At 48.2% G+C, this 15,276-nt stretch overlaps 2 protein-coding genes across 3 annotated transcripts; both read right to left on the bottom strand.

Annotated features, from left to right (window-relative positions):
* On the bottom strand, window positions 703–2,355 carry LOC8075876. Of its 2 annotated transcripts, none has more exons than XM_021463484.1 (2): window positions 1,773–2,355; window positions 703–1,682 (listed from the first exon to the last, which is right to left on the bottom strand). In XM_021463484.1, exon 2 carries the CDS (start codon window positions 1,680–1,682, stop codon window positions 891–893), a length of 792 nt encoding a protein of 263 aa, XP_021319159.1. In that variant the 5' UTR covers window positions 1,773–2,355; the 3' UTR covers window positions 703–890. The 2 variants fall into 2 exon arrangements, with proteins under 2 accessions (XP_021319159.1, XP_002446732.1); XM_002446687.2 differs by having other exon boundaries at window positions 703–1,662; window positions 1,773–2,306.
* On the bottom strand, window positions 9,273–14,544 carry LOC8060198 (protein NLP2). Its single transcript, XM_002446686.2, has 5 exons — window positions 12,508–14,544; window positions 11,952–11,993; window positions 11,128–11,850; window positions 10,765–10,888; window positions 9,273–10,605 (listed from the first exon to the last, which is right to left on the bottom strand). Exons 1-5 carry the CDS (start codon window positions 13,396–13,398, stop codon window positions 9,548–9,550), a joined length of 2,838 nt encoding a protein of 945 aa, XP_002446731.2. The 5' UTR covers window positions 13,399–14,544; the 3' UTR covers window positions 9,273–9,547.

Genomic DNA, 15,276 nt, shown 5'->3' with positions numbered 1-15,276 from the left:
GCACGAGACGACGACAGCAGCAGCAGCAGCCGACGCTCTTTTGACTTGTCGTGGGCGGCGGCCGGACGTACAGAAGCCGAGGAACGAATCGTCGCGAGTCGCGGCCGGCCGGGCCCGTGAAGGCGTGAACCCCCCCGGCCTCCTCTCATACCCGCGAGAGGAATAACGTGACGCGCCACCGGCAAAGCGACGTTCGTTGTTGATTTGGATCGACCGTTTGCTCCTTATTAACTGTGCAGTGCGTACACGCACGCACTGCTCGTCCTCGTCTACTCCACCTGCCGTACCCGTACTGTACTGTACCGTACCGTACCCAAACGGATCGTCTCGGCCACACCGACCGCGTCGCGCATTTACAACCGCCAAGGCCACTAGAAGGCCCCGGATCCCCCCTCACTGGCTTGCGGGGCCCGTCTGCGTGAGGCGCTGGTCCCCTCGCGCCCGATCGCGGCTAGCCGTTGCGCCGGTTGCTGCCAAGCTGCCCGCTCATTTATTACTCCGCCGATCGTTTGGTGCCGCACGGCGATACGGCACCGAAACCCCCGTCGCCGTCGCCGTCGGCGGACGGATCAACCGCAGCCTCCAGCGCCCGCAACCGGTCGCCCGCGAACGAAACGAACCAGAAGCGGACGTGGTGGCGATCACAGGCGCACAGGGGGGGGAGGCGCGTCGTCGGCATCCGACGCTAGCTGCGCTTGCCAGTTGCCAGAGACATTATTCTGTTTAAAACTGTGCGTAGCGTAGGTTGCTCCAGATTCTCCTTCTTCTCGCAGCGCAGGACAGGCAGAAGAGGAAAACGACAGAGGAAAAACACAGAGAGGCGACGGCGAGGGCGAGCCGATCGAAAGCACACAGGACAGGGAAAAGCCAAGCTCCGCCATGCTACGCGCCTACGCTACTGCAGCTGCCACGCGATTGTCCGTTCCCAGCCTCCCGGTTCCAGCTGCTGCTGCTGCGGCTGCTGCAGGGGCTGCCGCGGCCGGCGGCGCTTCCGGTGGTGCCTCCTCCTCCTCGGTTTCGGCCTCGGACTCCGACTCCGCCAGCGCCATCCGGCGGAGCGGGCTGGGTCCCAGGCGCCGGCGCTTGGACGCCGCGGCGTGGCGCCGCCGGATCACCTCCATCTCGTTGCGCCGCCGCGTGGCCTCCTCGTCCACCACGAACCGCCGCATCAGGATGTCGTCCGTCAGCGACTTGCCGCGGAACACGCGGCCTTTGATCGCGGCCAGTGGCCTGCCCCGTCCCGCGCCGTGCTGCAGGTCGGCCGCGCCTGGCGGCGGCGCCACCAGCGGGCTCACGCCGGCGCCGCACCCGCCGGACGCCGACGCCGACGACGCGCGCGGGTAGCTGTAGCTCCGGCGCGGCGCCGCGTCGGCCTGGAAGCAGTAGAGCGACTCGCTGTTGTACGAGGAGATGGGCGCGCACAGGCACACCCGCGTGAACGACGCCGCCACGTTCAGCGACGAGGACTTGCGCAGCTTCCCGGGCCCCGCCGCCGCGCCCTTGGCCGTCGTCGTCACCCCCGACGCCGCCGCGGCCTTCGTCGGCGGCGGCGGCGGCTGCTTCCAGATGAGGAGGAGCACCTCCACCGCGCGCTGGTACCACCGGGACTTCTTGGACGACGACGACAGACCACCGCCTGATCTCGCGCCGCTGCCATCTTTTCTGCACGCACGGCAACGCATCTGTCACGTCAGTCGATACGAAATTCCTCACGAGCGGTGGTGACGACGACGAGCCCATGGCAACGGCATGCATGAACAGGGGGAATGTACCTTGGCTGCTGCGTGTTCTTCGCCATTTTTTGCATCAACAGGGAGTGGAGAAACATCTCTGGGCTGGCGCGGACCAAGTGGCGTCGATCGAGAGACAGGAGTCAGGATCGGACTGAGAGGAGAGGAAAGGTGAGGTCACATCAAGATGTTGCTACATTCCTGATTCTCTCTCTCTCGTGGGGAAGAAGTGGAGTGAGTGCGGAGCGGAGCTTCCACCGGCATGGGGCACTGGGGAGTTAGTTAAAGGAGGGGGAGTCCGGCCTCTGGAGCGTGTGGAGCCTGGATAGGAGGAGGGCAGTTTGGTCATGTTGCTGTCTATGAACGCAGGGTGTCAAAGCGGGAATAAGGCTGCGTGCATGACCCAACAAGGAAGGCTTTTTTGGGACCCTTCGAAAGCTGAATCATGCGAGCATCAAAGAGAGAGCACCAAGTACTGCCGCGGCGAGTACGTGCTGCTGCATATACTGCTGATAGATGTTTCATGTGTTGGCAGTGTATAACGCTGGATGGGTGTAACATGACAGTAGAACTGTAGATGGGTGTAACATTAAAACTGTAGAAGGCGATAGCAAGAGGACACAATTGCAGACTTGCAGTCTTCTCACTCATCATTGCATTGCATAGTCACATTGAAGACGTAAAATTGCGGAAACTTCTGTATACGACTATACAGCACGTGGGAGTTTTTAAGGACTTCCAATGTCTGATCTTCTGTATTCATCTTGTTTTGTACTAGGGAGACTAATAACGCTTGAACTTTTAAATTTACAAGTAGTTGGAAATTACATAACAATATCAATTATCAATTTTAGGGACGGACAATTGAGGCCACCAAAAACCCCCACAAACAATATTGATACATGGACGAAGAAGAGAATGAAAAAGAAAAGTAAAGGAAGAAGAAGAGAATCATGAGAAAGACAAGCAGCAAGCCCAATATCTCAAGAGGCGGTTCCTCAAAAAAAAAAATCTCAAGAGGCTCTCTGCATGGTTCGTTATGAAGAAATTTAGAAAGCAAACAGAAAATATATATATATATGTTCCAATAGACTCTCTAAACCACTTTTTTCCACTCTCCAAAATCATCCTTCTCGCTCTCCATTTTTAATAGGCTGATGGCTCTCTAAATATAGTGTATGGTAGTATACTTATGAATTTTTTCATATAAAAAAGTATGATAAACTATTTGAGTCTAGAGAATAAAAATTTGGAGAGTTCGTTGGAGTATTGAGGTTGAAATTATATAAACCCTTCGAGTTGCTATAAATCCGCTACTGTTTACTCTCGATATTTGCAGCCCTAATTTCTCGTAGCAGTGGGTGTTTAGGATTTGTTTTAGAAGGACGGAAGTGCGTGGCAGCGTGGGAGTATGTCATTTTGAATATTGCTTATCCCAAAACATAATTAATGCACATGAAGAAACATCGTCGTCTACCTTTTCCGTTAATTATCGACTTATTTCCACACAGGAGACCTACTTTAATTTTAGAATTCACCTCCATTAGCAACATGTACTAGTACCACAGTCCACAGGGCTATACTATAATATATTGTTGAATGTCCATGATTTCAGGAGAGACTGATCTATATTGCAGAATTCCTGCATCACATCAAAAGATGCCCATGCATGAGAATTCCTAAAAAAAATGATATCCATCCATCGCAACAAGCTTTCTGCAGTGCTTTTCGCTACCCTCCTTCTCGTTGATGCATGTTAGCATGTACTGATGCACATGCTTTTTTTTCTTCTTCTTCAGCCATGATTCCTTTCAAGAGTCTCATCAACCAATGAAGCTAAATAAACCTAAACTTAAATCCCAATGGCTGGCTATAAAGCTATGCAGCGCTTTTTTGCTTGGTGCATGATATGAGCCACCATAAAAGTACAGGCCTAGGCCTACCACTGCACTCTATTGATATTGGAGGTAGTTAGGGCTCGCAAGCGATATTTTATATTCTCCCGTGTCCATCGATCAGGTACGTAGTACCACGGGCTACACCTTTGATGCTGTTACTGTAGCGTGCATCTTCAAGGGATAAATTTCTAGTCCTTGCATTGTTTGATACTCTCTAGCTTTCCACGCACATAGCCTTCTGCAACAGGACATGCAATGCATTTGGTAGCATTAATGAAACTAAATACTCCTAGGATCTAAGACATTTTAATGTCATCATATTCTTATGTTGTGGTACTACCTTAGAATTAGCGTTCACATAACAAAGGGTAACCAGACGATCCTGGCCTGTAATTGCCAAAAGGACCCAAAAAATCTTTGAAAATTTACAAAAGAAAACATGATTGTTTGTTTGACATAGTCACATAGCTCTAGTCATTCCTATCTAGAATTCTTTAAATATTTTAGTACTCGCTACTCGGAGCCTGCTCTGAAGGACCTGAAACGACGACCAGAGGATGAGATGAATGGGAGCCTCAAATTTCTTTCAAAAGTTTTAGCCATTGGCTCACAAACAACCCAAAACAACCACTCACCAAAGACGTGAGATACACATGAGTCTTAGGCACACCCAAAAGTATTCGAGCACCGATAGAAACAAACCTCAAAGAAACGGCAAAAAACTAGAACTTGTAAGACTGTCCGCCGGTTAAAAAACAGAAAACACGCCGAGTGAACCAAGTTCTGGACACTGATTCACAGTGAACAAAGGACTATGTGACCTGGCACCGGATTGTCCATAGTTCAAAAACCATAAAACACACTGAAAGAACAGCTTCTACTCCTATCAAACCCTAATTGGCGGATTGTCCGCGGGTCAGGCCCAGACTATCCGTGAATCGCTCAGAGAGCAGAAATCTGGCGATTTCAAATTGCCTTCTCCTTCGATCCTCCTGATTTGAGACCAAATCAACACCAACTGCAACCAAACTTTTTAAGCATGTTCACAAGGCAGTAGGAGAGATACCTCTAAGAGGTCATCGCCGAATTTGAAGTCAAACCATGGGAAATCGAATGGGAAGAGAAAAAGGGGTTTCTTAAACCCTAGCCACGAATCAACCCGATCTGCGAGCTCGTGAGAAATTGGTTGAGTTCCTTCGATGGAAAGGCTCAACTCACGTCATAGCTCAAGCCAACGCAAAAAGAATGAATCAAAATAGTCTCAAAACAGCAGATCGAGGCTAGAACGAGAAGGGAGAGGGCAAGAACGCGAAGAACTTGAACACAATTGATGAATGAGATTTGTTGTCGAATCCCGTAGGACACAAGTAGGATTCTGGACCTCCTTTCCTAAGAAAAATCTGAGTGCTTACATAATTTTGCGGATTTGTGGACCTTTCTCTCACTCAAGAACTCAAGGGGAGGGAAAACCTAAAGAGGTGACACAAAATGTAAAATGGGAGAGGTGAGGGAGATGGGGGCTCCCGCATCCAATTAAACAGGACTATTACACATTCTCAGTTTTGTCCCTAGATATTTTGAGTTGAACCACCTAACCCGAGGGCGTAATGGTCCAACCCTAAGTAATCTTCATTTGACAACCACCGTACCCTTCATGAGATAGCTTCACCTAGACGTGAACTCCTCGATGCCGCCACGTGTCGTTCATTCCTCCTCGTAACCACCACCCAGGTTTTGAGGCCCAAACCCGTGAAACCCGCCACCGATGGTTTTGAGGCCCAAACCATCAAACCAGTCGCGAGTAGCGTACTCCATACACGTCCCCGACACTCGACACATGTCACCGCCATCCTCGACCGGTCGATCCACCAAGTCTTCCTGAGCCTTGCTCGACTCGCATGTCCACCGTCTTGACTCGGTCAATACGGTCACTCTCATGTACACTTGCGCTTGTCGATGTCCCAGATGTCAGCCACCGTGGCTGGTCACCCGGCCTCCTAATCCCTCGGTCTAAGCCTCACGTTCGCCCTTCACCGCTCCGAATCCATCGGCACGGCACGTGTCTACTTGACCTTCCTCTCACCGTCGACCACCGCCTTCAGGCTCCACACATGCGCATCACAAGTCAAGAGACATGTTGCATGACCTAACTCATGCCATGGATCACGTTGAAAATGACTCATCACAAATCGAACCATAAGGGCACATTTCAACCTTGTGTTTGCATGCTCACTTGTCTGAAATATCTTATGGGGTGTAATATAAAATTAAATCGGGGTGACATAGGTGGTTTTTGCAATATTCAACTACAGAGAAAGATAGGCGCACACTCTATGGGTTTAGACTCTATTGACTACTCTTATAACCAAGCTGATTATTTCAAGAGATAAAGGTTGGCGATTTTGATTTATATAAGAAGATATCATGTCTATGGTTGGTGATGTACGAGGGGAACAGGAAGGGAATACAAAACACGCCCTATGCTGCTTCGAGTAGGTTCATATGTACGACATGCATATGCGTGGCTAGCAAATGCTGAGGAAGAGAATAACTAATCTAATTAAGCTTTGAACTAACCTGCTTCCAACCATTCCTAAATTAGTTTATATAAGCTGTTGGAACTCAAGCCATGCTTGGCTCCAAAGACGTGTCCAGCTCTTGCTCTCATCTTCAGCCAAAAGGGATCTTTCGGAAAAAATCTTCAGCCACAAGGCAACAAAGATTGAAACCACCGTCAATGATTCGCTTTCATTTCCTCTTTTTTCCCCTAACACTACTATGCTCCAATCTATCTATTTCGTTCTGATTATTAATCTCAATTCTATATAAAAGAAATGTTTGTAGCTACACATTGGGCACACGTACGTGTACATGTCTTGAGAGTGTTTTTTGTAGGTCCGGTGAGGCTATTAGAATCAAAACAATTAGTGCCAGTTAATTAAGCTACATGCATGCGTGCAGAACATACTTGAAATTTGATAATCGCCGGTGGGCAGCAGAACCACTCATGATGATAGCCACTATTAGCCAGAGTAGCCATGGTGGATCGATTGGGAGGTGTAAAAACGGGGGCCGGCCGGCAGGGAAAGGCAGCAGAGGAGGAGAAAGGAGCCATGATGGCTCGCTCGGACGCTTGATGCCTGCCGCGAGCGCTTTATTTAGGCCGCTGCTAGCGAGAGTAAAGAAAGGATCATCATGCGTATGGGCTTTAGCTTTAGACGACCCTGCCTGCCGGCCGCGCGCTGCACTGTCACGCTAACCATGCAGGCTCGCTCTAAGCATGTCGCGAAAGCAGGCGGCACACAGCGTGGAATCGATGGATGCCGCCGGCCGGCCGATCTATCCTTGGTGCCGATGGAACCAATGGACCACCGGTGAGGAGGGCCCGGCCATCATCCGGTGATATTCTCTGCAGGCTGGACGGACTGACTGACAGCGCGGCAGTTGGATTTGGCTGGTCTTTAGTTCCGATGGAGATCGGAGCTCATCTGGTTCCGATTCCACGCATTTTTGAAGTCGCCATGGTCTAGAGGTAATTGCTTCTGCAAGTGAACGGGTGCTCGAGAGCAGGGTACAGAGACTAAAATTGGGTTACAGGGCAGCTATCAGGCAGGTAATGCTGATTATCTGGAGGCTGGAGCTCTGGGATAAAATGCAATGGCGGCAAGAAGTGTTCAGTACTTTCAGTTCAGGCCCTGCAAATGAATTCTGATTCAGTTTTCAAGCATTAAGCATATGCAAATGCATACTCTGCGGCTTTGCGCTCCTCCTTGTCCAGGAAACCAGGAGAGCGCCGGTACGTGCGCCAGGTCCCTGATTCCAAACTGCCAAATGGCGCGTGACGGCCGCTGCTCGCCGCCGTCCGACTCTGCTCAGAACCCGTGAGATCTTGCACAGAGAAGAGACCGCCACCGCTTTAGCATGGCGTTGGCATCGGTCGGTCAAAAGATCGTCGCCATGGCCTGCCATGCAGTGCCAAAGCGAGGCGACCGCTTTGTCCGGCCGGACGGAACCGAGCCGGCCTGCCGGATCATTGGGTCCTGGCTGCTGGTCCTCGCAGACTGGCGGTACCGGCGCACGGACATGGGGCAGGCAGGCAGGCAGCTGGTCGGTCCGAGCAATCGATCGAGCTCGCTATCTCTCGCGCCGCCTCGCGATACCGGCGGCCGTACTGGTAGGCGAAGCGCTCGGGTAGAGAGGGCTCAGGGCTGTCTGCCAAGCGGCATGCGTGGAAGGGGACAGCGAAGAAGACACTAGCCGCGGTTCGACTGTGATGACGTGTTCTGGACTCCCGGTCCAGCGATTCTCAGCTGCCTGTGGCTGTGGGGTACCGTTGCTTGTTGGTTTTTCTGATTTCGTCGGCCCAAGCGCTTATAGTGGGCCATTTGCGAACTAAAGGCCCAGCAACCACTACCGTCCCCTAGGCTAACCGGTCCTGTTTCCAGCTTTTTATTTATTTTTTGTTGGTAAATAAATTCGACATCGTGCTTGGTTTACTAGACTAGACGACGCTCAGTCATTCCCCTGTCGTGCAAAGAGCGCTCTGAGAAGAAAATTGGTAACCTAAATGACAAGTAGAACTGGCTCTATTATGTAATCAGTTTCCGCCCCCAACATTTACACGCACACACGTTGTGTGGTTTTAGAGAGAGGCTTTGTATCATTATTTTGAGATATGTGCTGAAAAAGGAGATATTAGAGTATATAGTATACTCCATCTCAACTTATAAGGCATTTCAAAAATCTTGGAGAGTCAAGGCATTTCAAGTTTGATCAAAATTATAAAAAAAATTATAAAGATTTATTAGATCAAGTAGATATACTATGAAAATATAATCAATGAAGAACCTAATGATACTTAGTTGGTATTATAAATGTTATTATTTTATTATATAAATTTGATCAAATTTGAAATACTTTGACACTCCATCTTGGAATGACTTATAATTTGGATGGAGAAAGTACAAAGCTGCACGTAAGGAGAGCCATGCGTAGTCACACATTGTGTTTTGAAAGTCCAATCACTCTCAAAATATCGTGCACAAGTGACCCAAACTGCGCTGTGACTGTAAGCCACTCCAGCTCCTCGATCAGTCGAGTTCTTCTCCACCACGATTAAACCACCTTCACACACAGTAGTAAATCCTCCCCTGTTTCACGTGAATTTGACAGTCCAGCCGTTCCCTACCACGGAAACGTTCTGCAAAGCCGCGCCGTTGGTAGCAGATAAGCCTGATACCACTAGATGCCGTGTGCTTGCAGCTTGCTCTCCCCTGACGGCGAGGGCGAGCTGTTATTCTCCCCAGTTGGACGACTTCTGATCATCTGAATACAAACAGTGGCTCTCCCGTCCAGACTCACGAGCCGTTCCACGCCTTCAGCGGCACGCCCAGGCGCTGCGACTTGTGCTGGACTGGATTACTGGAAAGCAACCTCCACCCCCGGGCAATCAAAGCCAAATGTCAGGATGTCAGGTTGTCACTTGCAGGAGATCGGAGAAAAGATTTCTCGAAATCGACTCCGGACTGCATCACGTCCACATGGTTCTGTAACACTGCGGGGGATACCAGCAAACCATCAATCATACAGAGTACAGACCCAACAGGTCCGGATGAACCAGACTGAAAGTTTGGAAAACAGCAAGTTCAGAAACTTGGTGTTGCATCTTAAACCTTCATCTTAATGGCAACAGATCATTACCATGGCTTTCGAAACCAGCAACAGATTATGACAAGACCTTCTCGGCATTGTTTCAACCATGCAGCGAGTATTACACTCCCGTTTTTTCTTTTTACACTCGCCATTTGTACATTCCATAAGGCGACATCGCGTGAACATAAACATGGATCCTCTACGGCAACAACAGAACACTAGACCTACTACAACAGGCTATGGGCGATAACCTAGGCTTCGGTCCTGTCATGAGCTATGCGCTTCCACCTGCAAGCAGCTGCTGCTGCCTGAGCTGCTGATGAGGCAGGGGAGGTCGCGCACCTGCAGCTTCATGTTGCACGAGCTGATCGAGTCCAGGACGTCCATGCACTCCTGGAGGTCAGCGTCATTCGCCAGGATCACCCACTCGTCCTCGTCATCCTTGTATTTGAGCTGGAACGCTCCAGTCGTCAGCTTAAACCTCTTTGCTATCTCTTCCAGTAAGTGGTACCAGCCCATTGTTGGCAGAAACTTGAACCGCACAGTGTCGCCATTGTAGGTAGCTTTCACTGTCAGTGCGGGGCTGCTTCTATCTTTGAGGAGGGTGTGTCCTGGGTTCCCCTTGAAAGTAGGCTGACTTGAGGCACTGCCGCTCGAAGAATCAGTCATGCCAGAGGTGGAAGGGTGGGTCTGCTCCTTGGTGTCATGACCATCGACCATAGTGACATCTGCTTGTTGTACAAATGGCGAGTTCATTCCCATTGTTTGGCCTTCAATGCTATCCATGCTTGGGTGGAGGGAGGTCGGAGAATTGATGTAGCATGGTTCTCCAGTATGCAAATAATTAACAGCAACAATGGGACACAGAGGACCTTGTGTGTCTTCAGAGTTTGAATGTGGTGTGATACTTGCAATACCAGAAGCATAGTTTCTGCTGCCTTTGTTGTTGTTTGCCAGCATTTGAACTTCGTCACCATCCCTTTTTGGTATACTGGAGACATGAAATTGGCTAGCTTCTCTTTGCCATCCATCAGGTGAAGACAAATCTTGTTCTGATTTTGGGCTAGATTTTTCCTCCACTGTTTTCCCAACAGATGAGGTAGGCAATGTATCACAAGCAGAGAATGGCATCTTATCCGGAAGAGAGGTTGCTGGAACAAGCGACCCAGTAGCAGGGTCGTACTGCAAAGATCTATCCACACCATGAACAGATTTAATGACCTTCTCAATCTTCTTCAATGAACGATTGACCTTGTTTATCTTTCGAGATGGCCATCTGGAAATTCCATGTTGTCTGCATATTCGTTTTAAAGTCGTTGGACAAACTGCAATGGTGTTTATGGGCAAATGTCAGAAGTAGTACATTTCATAATCTCCTAACCTAAGAAATTCTGCTATAGCGATGGCATTATTTTCAATACTGTGAATATCACAGCAAATATTTAGATTTAACTGAGACTTCATAACAATCTAGTAGGGCTCACCACCAAGGCTCATTGCAGCATCCCTAAGGCTCCCAGAGAAGTATTTGCGAAGAACATCCAGACTAAAATTCTTTTCAGATGTACTGCGTTTTTTTTCTGCAACTCGCATTGAGCTACTCCGTGCCTGCAGATGACAAGGTTTCTCATCAACAGGGTGCAATAACAAAAGTTCCATATTTTAAAATAAAAAATGCACACATTAGAATCTACTAGCATGAAAACTGAATATAGTCCATCTTGAGAAGAACTGCAATACATGGCACAAGACATCTAAGTGGTTTAGATACTACTGACTAGGTGTCTAAAAAGTTATATGTCTCAATTGACAATTTTGAATGACTTATATTCATGATAGCGCAGCACCTTGTCAGGTTCTCTGTCTCCTTGTTTGTCACCCAAAGATAGATCCTGGAATGCAGATTCTGTGATTGGCTGGTCCTCATGTGAGGAACTTTCAGAGTTACCAGTTGGTAAACAACTTCCATTAGTCTTCTCACACATTGGTGCAGTAGCTCTAACATTTTCAATCTCTGTTTCAGAAACTGTTCGCAAGCTTTTGCATATTCTTTGCATTGTGCTGGAAAGGTTGTTTAATAACATCTGCTGCTCTCCACAGCCCTTGCAGTTGACTGGGAGAAAAAATTCTAGTATGTAGTCATCGTTACCGGTGTACGTACTCCTCAGCCGGATGGCTACAGCAGCATGCAGACCAAATTTACGAGCATGGTGTGCAAGCGGGTAGTCTTCGATACTGTACTCTCTTATATCAGGCGAAAAGAATGGAAGATTGGATTTAAGGGCTCGGCCTGCAATACCCTGCCCTTTCTCAAGATGACGTTCAGCACATGCATGAAGAAACCCCTGCATCTTTGCATCGTTAACATAACAAGCCGTTTCATGGATACGAAGTACTGCTTTTCCTGGTTGCGAATCAACCCCAATATTCTTTTGAACACAAAAACCATTAGTGATGCTGTTTGATGTAGGGACCCACGTAAGGGCCAAAGGAAGCATATGTGCATGACAAATAGCTCTTAGAACATCCAAAATCTCGGTAAAAGCAGATTTCTGATTTTCAGAGTAAACCTGCAAATGAAAAGACAATGCATGCATTGATCATGAGTAGGTAAAAAGTACAAGACCAAGAGAGATGTCACATGGAGCATTTTAGAAGTGAAGAGTGGCACCTTCTGATTGCCACGATCTGTTGTTGTCTGCAAGTTCACAGCCTACAGAATAGCAATGGGATAAGTATCAAATATATGGATTGCTTTTATACAACTGAAGTAAAATTTCGACAGAACTAATTGCTTATATACTCGCTCCGTCCCAAAATATAAGGATTTCAGCTTTTATCCTAAGTCAAACTATCCAAAGTTTGACCAAGTCCATAGAAAATAACAACAATATTTACAAATCACGATATCAAATGAGCATTATTATATCCAATACGAAATACATTTGCATATTCACTTCTTTGATGTGGTAAATGCTAATACTCTTCTCTATCAATTTGGTGAAACTTGGAATAGTTTGACTTAGGACAAAACCAGATATCCATATATTTTGGGATGGATGAAGTTAAAAATAATAAGAGTACTGACAAATGAAAACTCTAGCCAAGAGTAAATGTTATATAAAAAATACCAGAGCTGCTTGGACTACTTATGGGTACTTCAACTTAACATTAAGCATTGATGTCACTAAATAAATATCCCGAGTCTAAAACAAATTAGAACTTGCCTGCAAGGCATCGCAGACAATGTCCATCTCTGCATCAAAATCAGGTTTCTCCTTGTTCGTGACAAGTTCTAGAACAGCGCAACAAGAGCCCTTGCTGGGATCATAAACTGGCATAGCAAGTGACCCTCGTATTTCATGAAGAAGAGCATGCTCCATTCTCAAATACTCTGGCTTACTGTAATACATAACACTTGAGGTCCACTCTGGCACCCCGGATATGAAGACCCTCCCTGGAAGCCCTAGGTGCAGACCAGGCTCCTCCTTAACTGAAAAATAGAAACTTCTAGAAACTTCTCTGTAACCTGCAAGATCCTGGTCAAGTAAATAGGGCTGCTCGGATGTACTCAACACGACACGACCATTGTGCTCAATGGGCATCCAGACTTGCGCAAGAACACCATCGCTCAATGACTTCCTGAACAAAGATAGCGCCATGAGCATCCTGTCTGCAAGAAAGTTGCCAACGGACCTTGGAATGATGTTACTCCCTTGCTGTGAACCATTATTTGGAATAAGCCCATCTGAGTCTTTTAGCCCTATGTCCACTCCAGTTGGGTTCAATGCTGATGCTGAGTTAATCCTTTGAGCAAGTGATGCTGCCGCGTCCACAGGTCCAGGATAGGTGTCAAACGGCATGTCTTCTCTCGCAGCAGAAGCACGCGGAGATGATCCCAAGGATGGCCACATGGCAAACATCTGTTGCGCAGCCGAGGGGTCATTCAGCAGCGAGAATATGTGATCAGCAACTGATGGGCTGCAGAGCTCCGAGTATCCATCAAAGCTCGTCATGGCAGCAACACCAAAGGGATCATCAAAAGATTGCATGGGGCTGCCGATGTTGCTGATGTTACTGTTGCAGCTGGTACGGCTGGGAGGCGTAGGCACATCCATGGCTTCGCTCCACTCGCCAAGAGGCAAAGATCCTTATCCACTCCTAGTACGCCGATATGGATTTGGAGCACTGTATTGTGCTCCGGACAGGATATAAAGAAGAGCACTGTCTTCTGGCTGAACAGAATCTTTGTTCAAACACAAGAAGCAATTTAATATACTAGCAAAGCAGTATCCGGCTATCTGCACAGGAGACAACTTTTCTTCTGCAGAAATGTCCTGTTGATAACGCAGGTATAGACCGGCACTCCAAGACCCGTCGATCACCAATCAGCTCCGGAACCCAAAAGGTCAAGCCTTCGAATGGAAAGGTTAGCAAAGGTAATAGCTTAAAGCGGCTTCACAGCAGCAAATTTCTCCGCCAAATTCAACTCTGGCACAGGAAAGACCGTACGACAGGCAAGTTCGGCGCCAATGGCTATGAGCCTGCAAGCTAGCAATCTCCTTCGACGGAGACCAACTCCCTGATCCCAAGAAACCTCCACAGGCTCAAATTAAGCACCAATCGGATCAAAGGAAAGCCAAATTCACACAAGCACCCAGCTCCCGGTCCCTGGAACCAACGCGGCATCAAATATCTGCACCAAACCAGTTTTTTTTCCCAATCAGCAGAGCAGAACACAGCCTTCAACGCAGAAACTCCGAACACAGGCTTCAACACAGAAGCTCCGGCGGCACCAGGCGGCAAGAACGGCGTGGAACCACCGCCCCGCTTGGCTGAGCCACCAAACCAGCCGGCAGCCTCCAGACTCTCTCTCAATCCTCACCTACGAAATCATTGGAACAGGAGTCTGCGTCTCCCCGACTGAGGCCGAGGAGAGGACGGGGGAACTGGGGGATAAGGATCGCAGATCTGAGGGGGGGAAGACGGGGGAAGGAATCAAAGGCGACTGGGACACCCACCACAGGCCGTGGAACGGAGGGATGAAGAGCCGAGACGGCAGAAGATTCCAGGCCGTGGAATTCCCAAGGCCAGTGCGCTGTTGTTTTTTAATAACCCACCCGCAGGCCGGCAGCCGGATTCCTCCCGCAAAAATCTCTCCTCTTTCCAGTGGGCGCTGAGAATTTTGGGTCGAGACTCGGGAGAGAGAAGAGGACAGCGCGAGACGGAACGGAACAAAGTCCCGGTCCCGGGGTCCGTCTCGGCGCCGGCGGTGAAAGCTTTGGCGCGTATCGCTTCCGGGGGATTAGTTTACGAGAAGATGAGGTTAGTGCGCGGGTTAGTTTTGCTATTAGTGGCACTGGCGCCGTGCTAGTGGCTGTTTTTTTTTCTCGGAGCTTGTTTAGTTCATCATGAAAACCAAAAAGTTTTCAAGATTTTCCGTCACATCGAATCTTATGCCACATGTATGAAACAATAAATATAGACGAAAACAAAAACTAATTACACAGTTTAGCTGTAAATCATAAGACGAATCTTTTGATCCTAGTTAGTGTATGATTGGATAATATTTATCATAAACAAACGAAAGTGTTACAGTATCGAAATCTTTTTACTTTTCGGAACTAAAGAAGGCCTCGGCGTCGCAGGGATCACTGGTCTCCGTAGAAAGTTTCCGTGTGATTCCATCCTCTTGCCAGTTGCCACTAGTTCTTTTATGAGGAATTTGCCTATTATACTTTTATTTAATACAGTAACAAGGAGAAGATGAGGCTGGTATTTGAGTTCTTGCAAGTATTTTTGCAGTGCTTTCGAAATCAGTGGACTATTTTTTTTTTTTGATCGGGCCATTCACCCGTTTTTGAAATCGCCGGATTACCACACCAGACAAAGACAAAAACACTTGTCACATTTTCAAAAGAAAAAAGCAATATAGAACACTCAAACTCCATTAGACCGGGGCAAAGTACACACCAAGGTACACCGTACGTACATGT

Source organism: Sorghum bicolor, chromosome 6 (genome assembly GCF_000003195.3).
Source record: "Sorghum bicolor cultivar BTx623 chromosome 6, Sorghum_bicolor_NCBIv3, whole genome shotgun sequence".
NCBI lineage: Eukaryota > Viridiplantae > Streptophyta > Magnoliopsida > Poales > Poaceae > Sorghum > Sorghum bicolor.
Note: the sequence above shows the minus strand (reverse complement) of the source record. Positions and strands in the feature narration are given on the sequence as shown.

What these genes read in the sequence shown, in the direction of transcription:
- LOC8075876 (XM_002446687.2), bottom strand. Translation starts at nt 1,828, where the DNA reads ATGTTTCTCCACTCCCTGTTGATGCAAAAAATGGCGAAGAACACGCAG. An exon ending in AAGAACACGCAGCAGCCAAG is followed by an intron (nt 1,663 to 1,772) that starts GTACATTCCCCC and finishes CCGTGCGTGCAG; the next exon opens with AAAAGATGGCAGCGGCGCGA.
- LOC8060198 (XM_002446686.2), bottom strand. Translation starts at nt 13,398, where the DNA reads ATGGATGTGCCTACGCCTCCCAGCCGTACCAGCTGCAACAGTAACATC. An exon ending in TTGTCTGCGATGCCTTGCAG is followed by an intron (nt 11,994 to 12,507) that starts GCAAGTTCTAAT and finishes GCTATTCTGTAG; the next exon opens with GCTGTGAACTTGCAGACAAC. An exon ending in TGCTGCAATGAGCCTTGGTG is followed by an intron (nt 10,606 to 10,764) that starts GTGAGCCCTACT and finishes ACACCATTGCAG; the next exon opens with TTTGTCCAACGACTTTAAAA.